This window comes from Macaca mulatta, chromosome 1, assembly GCF_049350105.2.
Source record: "Macaca mulatta isolate MMU2019108-1 chromosome 1, T2T-MMU8v2.0, whole genome shotgun sequence".
Lineage (NCBI taxonomy): Eukaryota > Metazoa > Chordata > Mammalia > Primates > Cercopithecidae > Macaca > Macaca mulatta.
Window position 1 is genome coordinate 189,288,004 of NC_133406.1, and position 18,559 is coordinate 189,306,562.

The following is an 18,559-nucleotide window of genomic DNA, read 5'->3' on the forward strand; positions in this document are numbered from 1 at the left end:
TGGTGGCCAGGCACGGTGGCTCACGTCTGTAATCCCAGCACTTTGGGAGACCGAGGCAGGTGGATCACTTGAGGTCAAGAGTTCGAGGCCAGCCTGGCCAACATGGTGAAACCCCATCTCTACTAAAAATACAAAAATGTGCCGGGTGTGGTGGTGGGCGCCTGTCATCCCAGCTACTCAGGAGACTGAGGTAGGAGAATCGCTTGAACCCAGGGTGTGGGGGTTTCAGTAAGCCGAGATTACACCACTGCACTCCAGCCTGGGCAACAAAGCAAGACTCCGTCTCAAAAAAAATTAAAAATATGGAATGCCACACAAATTTGCATGTTATCCTAGGACAGGGGCCATGCTAAACCTCTCTGTATCCTTCCAGTGTTAGTATATGTGCTGCTGAAGTGAGCACTGTTGGAAGGTTTTTGATTACAGATTTGATCTCTTTATTAGTTATGAGTCAATTCAGATTTTCTGTGTTTTTGTGACTCGTTCTCCATAAGTTGTGCTTCTCGGAATTTGTTCTCATTTATACTATTCAGTTTGTTGATGTATAATTGTTCATAGCACTGTCTTAACAATCCTTTTTATTTCTGTGAAATTATTGGTAATGTCCCCTCTTTCATTTCTGATTTTAGTTATTGAGTCTTGTTTTCTTAGTCCATCTAGCTATAGGAATGTCAATTTTGTTGATCTTTTCAAAGAACAAACGTGGTTCTGTTGATTTTCTCTATTTTTCTCGTCTGTGTTGTCTCTGCTCCAATTTTTATTGTTCATTTCTTTCTGCTTTGAGTTTAGCTTGCTTTTCTTTTTTTAGATCTTTACAGTGTAAAGTTAGGTTGTTGATTTGAACTCTTCTTTTTTTAAGTATTTATAGTTAGAAGTTTATCTCAGCACAGCTTTTGCTGCTACATCCCATTAGTTTTGGTAATGCTGTGTTTTCATTTTCATTTGTTTCAAGATATTTTCTAATTTTCCTTGTGATTTTTCTTTGACCAGTTGGTTGAATGTGATATTTAATTTCCACCTATTTGTAGGTCATCTAGTTTTGCTTCTGCTATTAATTTTTAGTTTTATTCTGTTTTAATTGGAAGAGATACATTTATTTATTATTTTTATTTTGAGATAGAGTCTCATTCTGTCACCCATACTGGAGTGCAGTGGTGTAATCTCAGCTCACTGCGACCTCCATCTCCTGGGTTCAGGTGATTCTCCTGCCTCAGCTTCCCAAGTAGCTGAGATTACAGGTATGTACCACCACGCCCAGCTAATTTTTGTATTTTTAGTAGAGACAGGGTTTCACCATGTTGGCCAGGCTGGTCTCAAACTCCTGACCTCAAGCCATTTAATTGTGTCTTTGAAGGTAAATAATATATGGAGCTGGATCCCAAATCCTGAGAATGCCAGAAGTACAGGTCTAAAACATGGTGCGCTATTCTCAGCAGAGTTCAGAAGGGTCAAAACTCAAGGTGGTATGAGGCAGAGAACATATGAAATTCGTGCATTCCATTTAGCAGCCCCCATGAGACCAGAAACAGACCCCACGAGTCTTTGAAGATGGGGAACATTCAACTCCTGGTTTTATAGATAAAAGAATGAGGAGTGCCAAAAATGTTACATTGAAATCTCTTCATTTTTCTCATACAATCTGAAGCCTGAGCTATCTTATCCTAAACTCATAGCAGCTGATGCTGCAGTTTAGGTTTGAGATCAGTCCCTCTATCCATTCAAGAGTGACCCGAGGCGTAGAGCTCTAATCAGGACAGCTTTTTAACAAGAACCTTCTAGTGACATACTGATTTAGTTTATAAGATTTTAATTTACAAATTTAAAAAGCTACATCTTTAACTTTTTCTCCTTTTTCTTTTCTTTCTTCACATCACTCTTTTCCTTATCTATATCTTACTCTTTGTCATCTTTTCTGTCCTTTTTGCTTCCTTCTGTTTCCTGCCCTTCTTTCTTCTCTACATCCTGATTGGCAATCTTGTTGTTGATAAAGTGGTGCAGGGCAACTACGGAATGTGTCAGGGAGGCAAAGTACCCCACCATCATTTGGTCGTTGGTCTTCAGATAAAAGGCCTTGACAGACTGCTGCAGGCTGATGTCTGGCAGCAGATTGAAGACTTCCTGCAGCTAATGATCTGGTGGTTGATTGGCAGCTTGCCTGTGGCTGTTTTTTCCAGGTAGCTCCTGATACCCAAAAGCTTGGAGTTCAGTCTCCTCAAACCATGGACTTCTTTGTGATCAGCTGGGAAAGACTGTCTACTGTAGCCTCTTTGATGTCTTGTAACAAGTGTTCAGCTCCAGCTGCTTCAGCTTCCTCTGCTCCAGTTTTGCTAGTCGCATACTCAAATGTTTTTGAGGTTGGAGTGCCATCATCATGGACTTCTCTCACTGAAATATATGCTTCTGTGGGCAGCCCCAGATCCTTTAGTTTCAGTCAGTAATACCAATACTGAGTTAGGGTAGTGTCTTTTCATGAGTTCATTGATGGCAATGTCATTCTTGTGTAGTTTAGGGCCTGTGTGGTACCACCGAACTATTCTTTGGCATTAATTTTCTCAAACATTCCATACGTTTTCCAAATAATCATGGTCTAAAAACCAGACAGAATTATCTTTGTCATCTTCATCAAAAGGGATTCCAGAACTGTTGGATACATCAAGTACTTTTGTCTGCCATGACCCCAAAAGCACACCAACAGTGCACTTCTGGTTTCCAACCTTGCTGATTCAGTTGAAACGATCCACCACACTGAGCAGCACCGGAAGGTGGACCACTGCCTTCTGCACTGCCAGCTCTGACATCTTGACACACGCCGCCCACTAGGCCTAGCTCCCTGCAACCCACAAACTCCAGCAATAGCAGCAACTCCTGTGAAGACTACTTAATTTTTTGATGAAAAAAATGTGTGTGCATGGGCAGGTATGAATTTATGTATACTCATGCATTGCTTAATGATGGGAAAATGTGTTGTTAGGGGAACATCAGAACGTATACTGACATAAACCTAGATGGTGTAGCTTACTGCATACCTAGGCTATTTGTCATATAGCCTATTGCTCCTAGGCTACAAACTTATACAGCTTTGAATACTATACTGAATACTGTAGGCAGTTGTAACACAATGGTACGTATTTATGTATCTAAACATAGAAAACATAGAGTAAAAATTCCGTATAGAAAATAGAAATGGTACACCTGTATAGGGCACTTAACAATGAACGGAGCTTGCAGGGCTGGAAGTTGCTCTGGGTGAGTCAGTCGAGTAATCAGTGAATGTGAAGGCCTAAGACATCAGTGTACACTGTTGTAAACCTTATTAACACTGTACACTTACACTACGCTAAATTTATGAAAATATTTTTCTTCGATAATAAATTAACCTTATCTTACTGTAACTTTTTTACTTTGTAAAACTTCAAAAATTTTTTGAACTTTTTGACTCCTGTAAGAAACCCTTAGCTTAAAACACTATACAGTTGTACAAAAATATTTTCTTCCTCTATATCTAAACTTTGCCTACTTTTAAATTTTTTTTTCTTTTTTTTTTTTTTTTAACTTTTAAACTTTTTCTTAAAAGTAAGATGCAAAAGAGAAAAAAAGAAGGAAAAAAAAATTAAGACACAAACACACATGAGCCTGGGCCTACACGGGGTCAGGACCATCAATATCACTGTCTTCCACCTCCACATCTTGTCCCACTGGAAAGTCTTTGAGGGCAATCAAACACATGAAGCTGTCATCTCTTATGATAACAATGCCTTCTTCTGGTACATCTCCTGAAGGACCTGCCTGAGGCTGTTTTACAGTTAACTTACTTTTTGTATAAGTAGAAGACATACACTCTTAAAATAATGATTGGCCGGGCATAGTGGCTTACACCTGTAATCCCAGCACTTTGAGAGGCCATGGTGGATGGATCACCTGAGGTCAGGAGTTCAAGACCAGCCCGGCCAACATGGTGAAACTCCATCTCTACTAAAAAATACAAAAAAAAAATTAGCTGGGTGTGTTGGCACACACCTGTAATGCCAGCTACTCGGGAGGCTGAGGCACAAGAATCCCTTGAATCTGGGAGGCGGAGGTTGCAGTGAGACAAGATCACACCACTGCACTCCAGCCTGGGCAACGGAGTGAGAGTCCATTTCAAAAAAAAACAAAATAGGCTGGGCGTGGTGGCTTATGCCTGTTATCCCAGCACTTTGGGAGGCCGGGGTGGGTGGATCACCTGAGATCAGGAGTTTGAGACCAGCCTGGCCAACATGGCGAAACCCTGTCTCTACTAAAAGTGCAAAAATTAGCCAGGCATGGTGGCACGTGCCTATAATCCTAGCTACTCAGGAGGCTAAGGCAGGAGAATCGCTTGAACCCAGGAGGCGGAGGTTTCAGTGAGCCAAGATCATGCCGCTGCACTCCAGCCTGGGCTACAGAGTGAGACTACGTCTTTAAAAAAAAATAAAATAAAATAATAATAATAATAATAAAATAACAATTAAAAAGTATAGTATAGTAAATATGTAAACCAGTAACATAGTTGTTTATTATCATTATCAAATATGGGTTGAGTATCCGAGGTCTGAAAAGTCTAAAATTTGAAAATCTAAACCTTTTTGAGCACTAATATGATGCTCCAAGGAAATGCTCGTTGGAGCATTTTGGGTTTCAGGATTTTTGGATTTGGGATACTGAACTTATAAGCATATATAGTACAAATATTCCAAAATCTGCAAAAATCTGAAATCCAAAACACTCCTTCTCCCAAGCATTTCAGATAAGGGATACTAAACCTGCATTGTGTACTCCACATAATTGTGTGTGCTATACCTGGATACGACTGGCAACACAGGTTTGTTTACATCAACATCACCACAAACGCATGAGTAAGGACTATGGATATTATGATGGCTATGAAGTCATTAGGTGATATGAATTTTTTAGCCCAATTATAATCTTATTGGGCCACCATGAGTAAGGACTATGGATATTATGATGGCTATGAAGTCATTAGGTGATATGAATTTTTTAGCCCAATTATAATCTTATTGGGCCACCATGAGTAAGGACTATGGATATTATGATGGCTATGAAGTCATTAGGTGATATGAATTTTTTAGCCCAATTATAATCTTATTGGGCCACCATCATATATGTAGTCTGTTGTTGACCAAACATTGTTATGTGACACATGTCAAGATTTCTGGTAGTTAGCTGTTTTTCAGGGAATTATTTGTGAGCCTTAAAATTGGTTTCCCTTATTCCTTGTTATTCAGCTGGTTGTGCTAAGAAATGTTATATTTGTTTGGAGGATTCTTAATAGACAGTTTTGTCCCTTTTTTCTTTGCATATTTTCAACAAATATGAGCATCTCCTATTTTCCAGACCTTGTGCTATGCCTTGAGGATACAACTGTGAACAAAACAAAGTTCCTGTCTTCATAGAGTTTGTATAAGAAAGATAGGCAATAAACAAATATATGTCAAATACTGATGAGTACTGTGATTAAATCAGGGTAAAGGATAAAAAGTGATATACCTAAAATGTGGCTTTATCATGTACACCTTCACAAAAAACCATATAAGCATAGCATGATCTCAGATATGTAAGAAAAAAATACCAGGAATACAGGCTGTTAAAGAAGTATGCTGAAATATTCATAAGGGTTATTTCTGATAGTGAGATTCAGGGATGATTTTTTAATTATACTTTTATATATTTTTCCAAAGCATTCATTACCTTTATTCTTGGGGGAGAGGTGGTACTAATGAGGTCATGTGTGCACCTAAAGCCCGGTTCTGCTGGCTCATAGCTCCTGTGTGCACCAAGAGGAAGAAAGTCACCTGCATGGTTTCTCTTTAGTGTTTCTGGAACTCCCCCCAGCAGGTGTCTTGCATGTGATCTGAACAAGTTCAACTCAGTGAGTCCTTCTGCTTTCTGAACAAGCCTTTGCCTCCTGAACAGGCCTCTCTGCCTCATATCAACCATGATCAGTATCTGAAAAGGTTGTTTGTCGTTCATCTAAGATTTGTCTTTCCGCAGTGTTTAGTGCTAAATAGGTCATTTATGAGGAAAGTGTAGAAAAACTCTTTAGTAAGGTACTATATATTCTTCATATAGAAGAGTAATTTTTTAAATTAATTTTGTTCACAATATATGCTTCACAATATTCCAGTCAAATCTGACCTAACTCAGGCTATTGCACACATGTTGTGACTTGTAAAGGCTGTGGGACAGGACAGAGAAAAGGCATGAAGCACATTTTCAGTCCCACAAGTGAAATGAGCCCAACTCTTTCCCTTGTCAGCAGTCAGGGAGAGCATCTTCACCCCACTCAGGCTGTGCCTCAGCTACCTCAGCATCAGAAATAACAGGAGCCGGGCAGGCGGCCTATAATCCCAGCACTTTGGGAGGCCGGCACTTAGGCCGGCAGATCGCTGGAGGTCAGAAGTTTGAGACCAGCCTGGCCAACGTGGTGAAATCCTGTCTCTACTAAAAATACAAAGAATTAACCAGGTGTGGTGGCACACACCTGTATTCCCAGCTACTTGGGAGGCTGAGGCACGAGAATCACTTGAATCTGGGAGGCAGAGGTTGCAGTGAGCCGAGATATAACAGGAAAAGGAGAGAAAGAAGGGAAACCCTGAAACAGTACCTACGATGAGGCTGGGCCCCAGGCTGAGGACTTGGCACATATGTATCAATGAAAAGGCCGTCTTTTATAGCTAGAATTGTAGGATTTCCTATAACCCTGAACTTCCCAACATCCTCTTCAGGATCAGAGTTGCTGGTATATCCTTAAAGGCCTGATTTTTCTGTGCTTCTACCCAGTCCTTTTTCCCACTCGGGCTCCCCCTCGTCTGCGGCTGTCTTGGTAACGAAATGTTTGGTGACAAAGCAAACAAAAATAGTGTATCTTCTTTGCTCCTCTTATTATGTCCAAGATATACTCATTTTTAGAGATATGGGCACACTTTACACATTCAAATAGGTGGGTAGGCACACTTTTGTTCTAAGCATAGTTTGAGGAGAACTCTTCCTTTTTTTTTTTTTTTTTGTTGTTGAGACAGAGTTTCACTCTGTCGCCCAGGCTGGAGTGCAGTGGCGCAATCTCAGCTCACTGCAGCCCCCACTTTCCAGGTTCAAGTGATTCTCCTGTCTCAGCCTCCCGAGTAGCTGAGATTACAGGCGTGTACCACCACGCCCGTCTAATTTTTGTATTTTTAGTAGAGACAGGGTTTCACCGTGTTGGCCAGGCTGGTCTCGAACTCCTGACCTCAGGTGATCTGCCCGCCTCGGCCTCCCAAAGTGCTGGGATTACAGGCATGAGCCACTGTGCCCGGCCTGAGGAGAACTTTTCTATGCCTCTTTGTCTTGCCTTCTCTTTTGCAGTTCTTTGCTTGCCTTCCTTTCCAACTGTTTGCTTTGTTTCTTTCCATCTTCCTGTATCAGGCAACAATTCCTATAAACATTATTTGATGTTATTGGTAGTCCTTGCACCTGAATAGGTGAAACCTATCTCAGAGTAGATCATGCATTCCAGCTGAAAATGTTAGTCTACTTGGTAAGTGCAATGTGATGGAAGAAACAACTTCTCAGGCCTGTGAAACATTGATTAAATATACTTTTTTGTTTCTTTGTTTGTTGGAGACAGACATGCTCTGTCACCCGGGCTGGAGTGCAGTGTCATGATCTCGGCTCACTGCAACCTCCGCCTCCTGGGTTCAAGCAATTCTCCTGCCTCAGCCTCCCAAGCAGCTGGTATTACAGGCATGTGCCACCATGCGCAGCTAATTGTTTGTATTTTTAGTAGAGACAGGGTTTCTCTATGTTGGCCAGGCTGGTCTTGAAATCCTGGCCTCAAATGATCTACCCACCTATGTTTCCCAAAGTCCTGGGATTACAGGTATGAGCCACTGCACCTGGCCCATTAAATATACTTTTGTAGTTACTGTTCCTTCTGCCTGGTAGCCTGGTTTCTTTTCCCCATGTTTATCTATTTGGTAAACTCCATTTCTTATTCGAAAGATTTTATTTAAAAGCCAAATGTAGTGGCTTCTTTGCTCCTTTTCCAGATTCACCCAGGCAGTTAGTGTCTCCCACTACAAGTTTTTCGTACCTCTCTCATGACCCATATAAGACTGTTTTATTATTATTTGTTTACATATCTTTTACTAGACTGTGAACTTTTTCTTTTTTTTTTTTTTGAGACGGAGTCTCGCTCTGTCGCCCAGGCTGGAGTGCAGTGGCCGGATCTCAGCTCACTGCAAGCTCCGCCTCCCGGGTTCACGCCGTTCTCCTGCCTCAGCCTCCCGAGTAGCTGGGACTACAGGCGCCCGCCACCTCGCCTGGCTAGTTTTTTTTTTGTATTTTTTTAGTAGAGACGGGGTTTCACCGTGTTAGCCAGGATGGTCTCGATCTCCCGACCTCGTGATCCGCCCGTCTCGGCCTCCCAAAGTGCTGGGATCACAGGCTTGAGCCACCGCGCCCAGCCGACTGTGAACTTTTTCAAGGGTAGGAATTGTATCATTTTATTTTCTCAGACTTGGTATATGGTCAACAAATGTTTGTTGACTGTCCGTTCTTCTTTGGAGAGGACTTATTCCCTGTTTTCAAGGACCTTACCATCTAATAAGGGTGATCAGTTACAGGTAACCATGGTACAAACTAGAATGCAATTAGTGCCACAGAGAAGGAAAAAATTACTTCTTGCTGTGGGAAGTAGTGACACCTAAGTTACTCCAGGGTTTGTTGATGAGGTAGCATTTGAAATGGGCCTTGAAGGATGAGTATGAAATGTGGCATTAGTGGCATTATATTAGCTTTTTGTACTTCTTGATGTCTTTATTAGCAGTAATTTAAGTTCATAGAATATTATTTGACATGGGTTCCAAAGCCTTACCTATAAATCATCTAGTTATTACTTTACCTATACTTTACCTATAAATCATTACTTTATTTGCTATTACTTTACCTATAAATCATTCATCAGTTGATTTATACAAAGGAATACATCTTGTGGGGTTATCAGTATACACTCTGTCTTTGTGGGTATCAGTCATAAATTCAGGAATTAATATTTGAGATTGTATGTTTTCAACTGTCTGAATGTTATTAACCAAAAGAAAACATGAAATTTGATGCCTTGGCTGGATTTGGTGGCTCATGCCTGTAATTCCAGCACTCTGGGAGGCTGAGGCAGGAGGATCACTTGAACCCAGGAGTTTGAGATCAGCCTGGGCAACATGGCAAAACCCCATCCCCACAAAAAATACAAAAATTAGGCACAGTGGCACATACACATAGTCCCAGCTACTCAGGAGGCTGAGGTGGGAGGATCACTTGAGCCTAGGAGATTGAGGCTGCAGTGAGCCATGAGTGTACCACTGCTCTCCAGGCTGGGTGACAGAGTAAGACTCTGTCTCACAAAAAAAAAAAAAAAAAAAGAATGTCCTACTGTCCTGTTTCATTTATTTTCTTTATTCATTTTAGCCACAGACCCCTTTGCTTCTGTTTTTGGGAATGAATCATTTGGAGATGGATTCGCCGACTTCAGCACATTGTCAAAGGTAATTTACAGTAATTAATGGGAAGGGAAAATATACTGTGTTTCCACCAAAAGAGCAATCCTCCTTTGAATTACATAGTCCTTTCACAAAGTTGCAACTTGATTTCAGTAAATCACAGCAAATGTTGATTTCAGATAGAAATGAAAGATAACATTATAGTTAGACACATTTCTTTATATAACTAGACTGTATTGATGGTATAGGTAATTATAATTTTCTATTGGCATGTTTGCTCAGCAACTTCATATTTAGTCTTCTGTCTTTTTAAACATGTTTCTCTCAGTTGAACCACATTTTCCCCCTGTTGACTGTCTGGGTCAATAGGTGTAAAATCTGGGTTTTTATTTTGTCCTCTCTGTGTTGGTTACTTGATTTTATGTTCTGAGGTTGTTAGGGTCAGTATTAAGGTAATTAATACACAAAGTCCAGTACTAAATGTCCACTACTTATTTTCCACTGTGGCTGTGATATTGATTCGGGCTAAGAGAAAAGGAGGATTAGATTGTTGGTTCCTTGGTTCTCAACTGAGGGTTATTTTGCCACGAGAGGAACATTTGGCAATGTCTAGAGACCTTTTTGGTTTTCACAGTTGAGTAGGAGATGCTACTCATATCTAGAAGATAGAGATGGGGGATGCTATTTAATACAGTCCACTCTCTAGTCCCCCACAATATGCAGTTATGTCCAGCCCAAAATGTCACTGTTGAGCATTGCCTAAATAAATGTAAAATTGTGAAGTATATGATTCATTATAGAAAAGTTAATCTTTTGTTACATATTCGAAAGGCAGGGTCTTCAGACACACATTAAGATTTATCATTCCAGCCAGGCGCGGTGGCTCATGCCTGTTATCCCAGCACTTTGAGAGGCCAAGGCAGGTGGATTGTCTGGGCTCAGGAGTTTAAGACCAGCCTGGGCAACATGGCGAAACCTCGTCTTGACCAAAAAATACAAAAAGTTGGCCAGGCATGGTGGCGCGCACCTGTAGTCCCAGCTGCTTGGAAGGCTGAGATGGGCGGATCACATGAGCCCAAGAGGCAGAGGTCGCAGTTGAGCCTAGATTGTGCCACTATACTCCAACCTTAGAGTGAGACCTCGTCTCAAAAAAAAAAAAAATTATTTCGTGGGATCAGTTTGCTTTAAAAAATTGACTTTCAGGCTTACTTTGCAGTAACTCAAGCCTGTAATCCCAGCATCTTAGGTGGCTGAGATGAGAGGATTGCTTGAGCCCAGGAGTTCAAGACCAGACTGGGCAGCATAACAAAACCCCATCTCTACAAAATAAAAAAATAGCTAGGCATGTTGGTACATGCCTGTAGTCCTAGCTATTCAAGAGGCTAACTGAGGCAGGAGGATCCCTAGAGCCCAGGGGTTCAAGACTGCAGTGAGCTATGATTGTGCCACTGCACTCCAGCTTAGGATACTTAGGAGACTCCTGCCTCTTAAAAAAAAAAAAAAAAAAAAAAACCATTGACTTTCAGGTTGTCTTTATAGTTTGTCAAGATGTCATTTTCTTTGCATTAGTATTAAATCTCATATTTAAGTTCATTAGGAAGTATGGAATCTGTTTTTTTTTTCCTTTCATTACCATTTAGATCAGATATTCTTTGTGGAAAGGCATTCAATCCCTTTAAAATGGGCCTCAGGTGGTTTTGCATTGAATATTTCCTGAAGCTTGACAAACTTTTAATCTAGATTGAACTTTTTTTGGTTTGATCTGTTACTCTTAATAAGTAATGATGTTAGAATCACTACTCATATAGAATAACTTTTTTTCAAAAATTTCTCCCATTGGACTCTGAATGCAAAGGTTAAAATGACAGTGGTCTCAGAATTAAATAAAACTGTATAATACTTCAGTCATTATTCTAAATGCTACATGACTACCACAGTTTGCTTGGTGTAGCCATGTATAACCATTTCTTTTTAAACAAAGGTCAACAATGAAGATCCTTTTAGTTCAGCCACATCGAGCTCTGTAAGCAATGCAATGATTACAAAAAATGTATTTGAGGAAACATCGGTGAAAAGTGAAGATGAACCCCCAGCGCTGCCACCAAAGGTCGGAACTCCAACAAGACCCTGCCCACCACCACCTGGTATGAGATTTGGTACTTTTCTTCAGTCAACTACATGGCTTTTCTCTTTCTGAAAAGTATTGTGTGGAGCTTACTTATATAGAGGGCTTTAAATGAAACAAGTCAAACATATGTCAGAAGCTTCCTGCTGTCATTCATTCTGACCTAACTGCCGAATTACAGACATGCACCTAAGAGATCAGCATGTGTACATTTCATGAGCTGTCTTTCTGCTAAAACCTGTTTTTCTTTTCTTTTTTTTTTTTAACTTAATCATTTCAGAGAGGCAGTAAATGGAAAAGGGAAAGTGTCAAGAAAATCTCTTTGCCTTTTAGAAACTCATTGATTATCCATTTGAATAGCAGTTTCCTGTACTTTGGTGTTTTAATTATAATTTATTTAAGAGAAGATTGTTTCAAAGTCCTTTTCCCGTAACATATAAAGTCTTCCTTAAGTCCTTTAATGTAAGAATATATGGCCTCTTTAGTATCCAGAATTCAGCAATATAGTGATTTGAAACAAAGTATTGGTTTTCTTGAAGGAAAATGGTAATTTAGCTAACTTAAAAGATTCCTTTTTTTTTTTTTTTTTTGAGATGGAAACTTGCTCTGTCTCCCAGGCTGGAGTGCAGTGGCACAGTCTCAGCTCACTGCAGCCTCAGCCTCCCGGGTTCAAGGGATTCTCCTGCCTCAGCCTCCTGAGTAGCTGGGATTACAGGCATGATCCACCATGCCTACCTAATTTTTATATTTTTAGTAGAGATTGGGTTTCACCATGTTGGCCAGACTGGTCTCTATCTCCTGACCTCAGGTGATCTGCCCACCTCGGCCTCCTAAAGTGCTGGGATTATAGGTGTGAGCCACCACGCCTGGCCAAGACTCTTTTCTAATAGTGATTTTTCTCTTATTTTTGTTTGTATGATTAGTATGTGTGTGTATGTATATGTTTAGCACTATACAAAGGAAAGTTTGTTTTGTTTTTAGGTCATAATAAGTGGGTAAAAGGATAATTCCTTGAGTAGTTGTAGTGCTGTTGGGCTATTATGTGAGAAGACACATTTTAGTACATTTTTTAAAAAATCATACCTCATTCCTTGGGAAATTTTCAGTCTAAGTAGTTACAGATTAATACTGCCTTTTCATCATAACCTTTCCATGGTCTTGAGCAGGTAAGTTTTTTTTCTTTGACTGAAAGGATTGCATGTACAATTGTTAATACCTGATAATCTGTTGAAAAATCAGGTAAATGAGTTAAGTGATTCCTTCTAAGGAAAAGTAGCTTATGTCATATATTTCTAGAAGTGAGGTTGCCAGAATATATTTAAAAATAAATAATGGTTAATTTGCACATTTAACTTTTTACACTTGCATGATGCTAATAGTGAGGTTGTTTTTTTAAATCTTAAGTAAAATAATATGCTAGTGCTTTTGTTAAATCTCAGAATCTTCAACCAAGTGATTGTATATCATTGTAAAAAGATTAAGGAAAAGACTGGTTTGTTGGAAAGAGCACTGAACTGGGAGTCTAAAAATCTAGGTTCTGTTTCTGGATGTTCCCTAACTGTGATCTTAAGTGTATAATTTCATATATCTGACCGTTGGCTGTTAAATATTGGCAGCAATTCTAATTTTGCCTACTTTCACAGGATTATTGGAAGGATCCATTGAGATATGAGCATCTTTTCTAAGCAGCTACAGTGATGGAATCTGTTGTGTTATGATTGCTATTACCAGCTTATGCATTTTAGGAAAAAAATATATTTAGAGATATTTTGATCCCTAATTTTATTATCTTTTCTTCAAGAAGTACTAAGTTTAAGTAAGACTTAGAGAACTTGTTTGAAAATGGTAATGAATTAGTGAGTGACTAATAGGATAAAATACTATTGTTGGGTCAGAGATTATTTGATCAGCAACCACAAAGATTTAGGCCCTGGGCTTCAAAACATTTTTTCTTCATTTTGAAATACAGTAAATAACAAAAAATTGGCAGGGTTTTACTACAGTAATTTTAAAATTTTATGCTCCTAGGTATTGTATCTAGAACTAGAGAAAAATCAGAAGAATTTTCCCATTTTTCAGAGGTCATTTGCTCTTACTGCCACTAGTGGATAACTGTTATCAGGCTGAGGTTTATAACAGCAGAGGCAGGCCATTTCTGTCTTTATTCTTTATTATTCTCCTTCTGTTTAATCCATTCGTCTCTCTTTTTGGGAACATGCTGCTTGGTTGTGGCTGGGGGATGGTGGTATTCAATCTCTGGACAAAAATATGATTCCTGGCCCATCCTTGCTTTGCTATTTGTTTCATTAGCTGCACATAGCTGGAATCTATTTGAGAGATCATGTGTGAAGAATTTGAGGACAGATAGTTGGTGTTGCCATTTAAGACAAGAATGTGTTTTAGGTACTCAGTCATCCTCTACCCACGGTACTTTAATGCTATCTGTGTACATGTTCTTGTGTGCTTGTATTTGCTGTATTTACTGGTTGAATTAATTGTGATGATTTTGATCCAGGGAAAAGATCCATCAACAAACTGGATTCTCCTGATCCCTTTAAACTGAATGATCCATTTCAGCCATTCCCAGGCAATGATAGCCCCAAAGAAAAAGATCCTGAAATGTTTTGTGATCCATTCACTTCTTCTGCTACTACCACTACCAATAGAGAGGCTGATCCAAGCAATTTTGCCAACTTCAGTGCTGTAAGTACTGTGAATGAGTTTTTTGGGGGAAAAATCTTTGAAGAATTTTCAAAGATTATTTTGGAGTCTGCCAAGTTTGCATCATTTTAACTAAATTTACCAAGATACTAAAAATAATCTTTCGTTCTTCCCCCAAGAAAAACCTCTGTTTGATCCTGTTTTGACAGTTCTGTGGTTGTTCCATTGCACAAATGATTTTAGTAGTCTTAGTTCTTGTCATATATACAAGTTGTTTTGTAAATATTTCTCTTAGTCTTGGTAATATAAGTAAAATCCTAACAGTTGTTACTTTGTGAATGGTTATGGGTGATGATGACTTAATGAACAATTACAGAGTCATTGGTGTCTGCCCACTAGATGAACAATGCCAGTAATAAGTTTGTGCATTTGCGGCTGTGTATGTGTGGTTGTGTATAAAGTTTTAATGATTTCTGAGACCAGTCAGCAAATATTATATCAGAGGATAGGGCCAGAGATTATTTGAATAGAAAGTAAAACTATTAAACTTATATAGTCACTTTTAAAAAATGTAAATGCCAGTTTTATGAAATAAATAAATAAATGGTTGTCAGGATTTAAACAATCTTTAATTATTCGGAGAGATCTAATTCACTAACTTCTCATGTTTACTCTGCATTCTTTCAGAGATGTCTAAAATAGGAAGATCATTAGAAACAGTGGAAGGGTGCCATGATAACAGCATAAGCAGGGCGTATAAAATCACAGAAATGGGGCCACCAACCATGGAGTTATCAGTCTAGAGGGACATAAAGCAATGTCATATATTCCATCATTATTCAGTAAAAACAAGTTATTTTTAAATAAAATTCTTAGACTGGGTAACAAAGTTTCAGTTTCCCAGTTTTTTCAGGCAAAATAACCTTCGTTATCACTGCCTGTTCTATAAAACAGGAATTTTCTTCTGTTTATCACCTTATGCCCTTGAGATGATTTTGGAAACAGGAGATCTAGTGGCCAGGTAATTCTGCCTAATATTTCCCTCCTCAATGTAGCATTGGGACATTCAACCAGTTGCTTTATCCCTGCAGCTATTTCTAGTTAGAAAGGAGGTAGTCAAGAATCTGCATGCAGGCTGGGCATGGTGGCTCATGCCTGTAATCCCAGCATTTTAAGAGACCAAAGTTCTTTAAGCACCTGTAGTCCCAGCTACTTGGGGGGCTAAGGTGGTGGAGGTTGCAGTGAGCCATGATCATGCCACTGCACTCCAGCCTGGGTGACAGAGCCAGACCCTGTCTCCGAAAAAGAATCTGCATGCAACTAAGACGACTGAGCTCCCAGCTTTTGAATCTGTACTCTAAGTTCTGGTGGCTTCTCTTGAATATGAAGGAGCAAAACAGGAATCAATATTTTGAATATTGTAAAAATGGAGTGTCAGAATTATACAGACTTTTTTTTTTGAGATGGAGTTTTGCTCTTATTGCCCAGGCTGGAGTGCAGTCGCATGATCTCAGCTCACCACAACCTCCACCTCCCGGGTTCAAGCGATTCTCCCGCCTCAGCCTCCCAAGTAGCTGGGATTACAGGCATGTGCCACCACACCTGGCTTAATTTTGTATTTTTAGTAGAGACGGGGTTTCTCCATGTTGGTCAGGCTGGTCTTGAACTCCTGACCTCAGGTGGTCCATCCGCCTCAGCCTCTCAAAATGTTGGGGATTACAGGTGTGAGCCGTCGTCGTGCCCAGCCTGACTTTCCTTTTTTCTTTTTTTTTTTTTTTTTTTTTTGAGACAGAGTCTTGCTCTGTTGCCAGACTGGAGTGCGGTGGCGTAATGTCAGCTCACTGCAATCTACGCCTTCCAGGTTCAAGTGATTCTCCTGCCTCAGCCTCCCAAGTAGCTGGGACTACAGGCATGCGCCACCACACCTAGCTAATTTTTGTGTTTTTAGTAGAGACAGGATTTCACCATGTTGGCCAGGATGGTCTCGATCTCTTGACCTCGCAATGCACCTGCCTTGGCCTCCCGAAGTGCTGGGATTACAGTTGTGAACAACCGTGCCTGGCCCAATTTACCTTTCATTAGATGGAATTTGATTTGTTTCAAGCAGAGAATCAAAAATTAGCCTTTTTAGGGGGTTATAATTCTCTTTGTGTAAAATAACCCTGTGGTAGTTTGTGGCATTTAATATCTTAAGTATGGTTTTAGCAAGTCAAAATCTGGTTGGGGCCAGACAGGGTAGCTCATACCTGTAATCCCAGCACTTTGGAAGGCTGAGGCAGGTGGGTCACTTGAGGTCAGGAGTGTGAGACCAGCCTGGCCAACATAGTGAAACCCCATCTCTACTGAAAATACAAAATTAGCCAGGCGTGGTGGCGCAGGCCTGTAATCCCAGCTAGGGAGGCTGAGGTGGGAGGATCACTTAAGCCCCAGGCGGAGGTTGCAGGATCTGAGATAGTGCCGCTGTCCTCAAACTGGGTTACAGAGTGAGACTCCGTCTCAAAACAACAACAACAAATCTGGTTGGAAGGAGGCTGAACAACAGCTGAGGCATTTTGCTCCAAACTCTCAGTATAGTGTAATAAAAAACAGCTTCTTTTTTCATTGTAAAACGTGTTAAGTGTTACACATTTCAAAGTTTTGCTTAATTCCCTAGGGGGAAAAAACTACCATTTCAAAAGCCTGACAAGGTATTTTATTTCATCCTTTCATGAAGGATTTTCTGTGTGACAAGACTTGAAACCAATTTGAATTTTTTAATTTAGTATTTGCCAAGGTTGCTGTTTGGGGTAGATAAAAATGTTTCCCCAACATAATAATTATGAGTGTTAAGATTTTATTTAGACTGGTCTAAAAGTTGCCAAAGCCTGGAGAAATCTTCATAATGCTTTTTTTTTCTTTTTTTTTTTTTTTTTTTTGGCTCACTCCGTCCATCTGGCTGGAGAGCGGTGATATGATCACAGCTCACTGCAGCCTCAACTTCCCAGGCTCAGGTGATCCTCCCAAGTAGCTGGGACTATAGATGTGCATCACCATACCTGGCTAATCTTTTTGTAAAGACAGGGTTTTGCCATGTTGCCAAGATGAACTTCTTGAATGTCTGAGCTCAAGCAATTGGCCCACCTTGGCCTCCCAAAGTACTAGGATTACAGATGTCAGCCACTATGCCTGGCTCAAAATGCTTTTTATAAAATATGATTAGGTTCTTGGGAGGCCAAGGTGGGCGGATCATCTGAGGTCAGGAGTTCGAGATCAGCCTAACCAACATGAAGAAACCCTATCTCTACTAAAAATACAAAATTAGCCGGGCGTGGTGGTACATGCCTGTAATCCCAGCTACTCGGGAGGCTGAGGCAGGAGAATCGCTTGAACCCGGGAGGCAGAGGTTGTGGTGATCCAAGATTGTGCCATAGCATCCAGCCTGGGCAACAAGAGCAAAACTCCGTCTCCAAAAAAAAAAAAAAAGATTAGGTTTACATCATATCTTGCTTAGCATACCCAATACTTTAATATGATGTATAGCAAAATCAGCTTTTGTTTGTTTGTTTGTTTGTTTTGCTTCTTAGCTTTTCTATACATTAAGGGTTAGGAAACTACCAGTGGGATTAAGTTAAAAATGATTTATCATGTGAGGGTCTCAGTAAAGTTGAAGTAGTAAATGTTTTACATTACATTAGATCAAAAAGGCTAGCCCTCTCCTGTTTTTAAATCTTCTAATCTACTATAAGCATTTCTACTTTTTTTAGTGATTATATATAACATTTTATATATATATATATGTATTTTTTAGATGGAATCTCACTTTGTCACCCAGGCTGGAGTGCAGTGGTGCAGTTGCAGCTCACTGCAAACTCTGCCACCTGGGTTCAAGTGATTCTTGTGCCTCAGCCTCCCAAGTAGCTGGGATTACAGGCATCGCCACCATGCCCGGCTAATTTTTGTATTTTTAGCTGAGAAGGCGTTTTGCCATGTTGGCCAAGCTGGTCTCAAACTCCTGACCTCAGGTGATCCACCTGCCTTGGCCTCCAAAGTGCTGGGATTATAGGCATGAGCCATCACATCTAGCCTAGTGATATTTTTAACATTTAGTTTTATATTCTGTCTATAGATTGAATTAATTTTTTAAATTAAACTATGGTTTAATAATATTAAACATGTTTTCAGGAAAAAAAAAAAAAAAGAATTAACAAGTAACCAGACTATTTCCAGAGTCCTTCAGGTGAAACAAGTTAATGTCCTTTTGTAAAAACTATTTCCTTCTTTT

The 18,559-nt window shown here is 39.9% G+C and overlaps 1 protein-coding gene, 2 long non-coding RNA genes, 1 other non-coding gene and 1 pseudogene across 14 annotated transcripts in view; 3 read left to right on the plus strand and 2 right to left on the minus strand.

The window, feature by feature from the left end:
• The window catches only part of EPS15 (epidermal growth factor receptor pathway substrate 15), a 161,261-nt gene that overhangs the window by 141,017 nt on the left and 1,685 nt on the right, over nucleotides 1-18,559 (plus strand). For all 11 annotated transcript variants that reach the window (XM_077957535.1, XM_077957525.1, XM_015139357.3 and 8 more), the window contains 3 exons: nucleotides 9,481-9,557; nucleotides 11,494-11,656; nucleotides 14,153-14,340. In XM_077957535.1, coding sequence (XP_077813661.1) covers nucleotides 9,481-9,557; nucleotides 11,494-11,656; nucleotides 14,153-14,340 — 428 coding nt within the window. The remainder of the gene's footprint in view (nucleotides 1-9,480; nucleotides 9,558-11,493; nucleotides 11,657-14,152; nucleotides 14,341-18,559) is intronic.
• LOC114674881 (U6 spliceosomal RNA) lies at nucleotides 297-403 on the minus strand. The gene has a single exon (XR_003725965.1). It is a non-coding gene; the product is annotated as a U6 spliceosomal RNA (small nuclear RNA).
• On the minus strand, nucleotides 1,724-2,798 carry LOC106998552 (26S proteasome non-ATPase regulatory subunit 7 pseudogene; annotated as a pseudogene).
• On the plus strand, nucleotides 7,611-9,437 carry LOC144333490 (uncharacterized). Its single transcript, XR_013402175.1, has 2 exons — nucleotides 7,611-7,894; nucleotides 8,461-9,437. It is a non-coding gene; the product is annotated as an uncharacterized LOC144333490 (long non-coding RNA).
• Nucleotides 14,659-18,475, plus strand: LOC144333486 (uncharacterized). The gene is made up of 2 exons (XR_013402171.1): nucleotides 14,659-15,319; nucleotides 18,136-18,475. It is a non-coding gene; the product is annotated as an uncharacterized LOC144333486 (long non-coding RNA).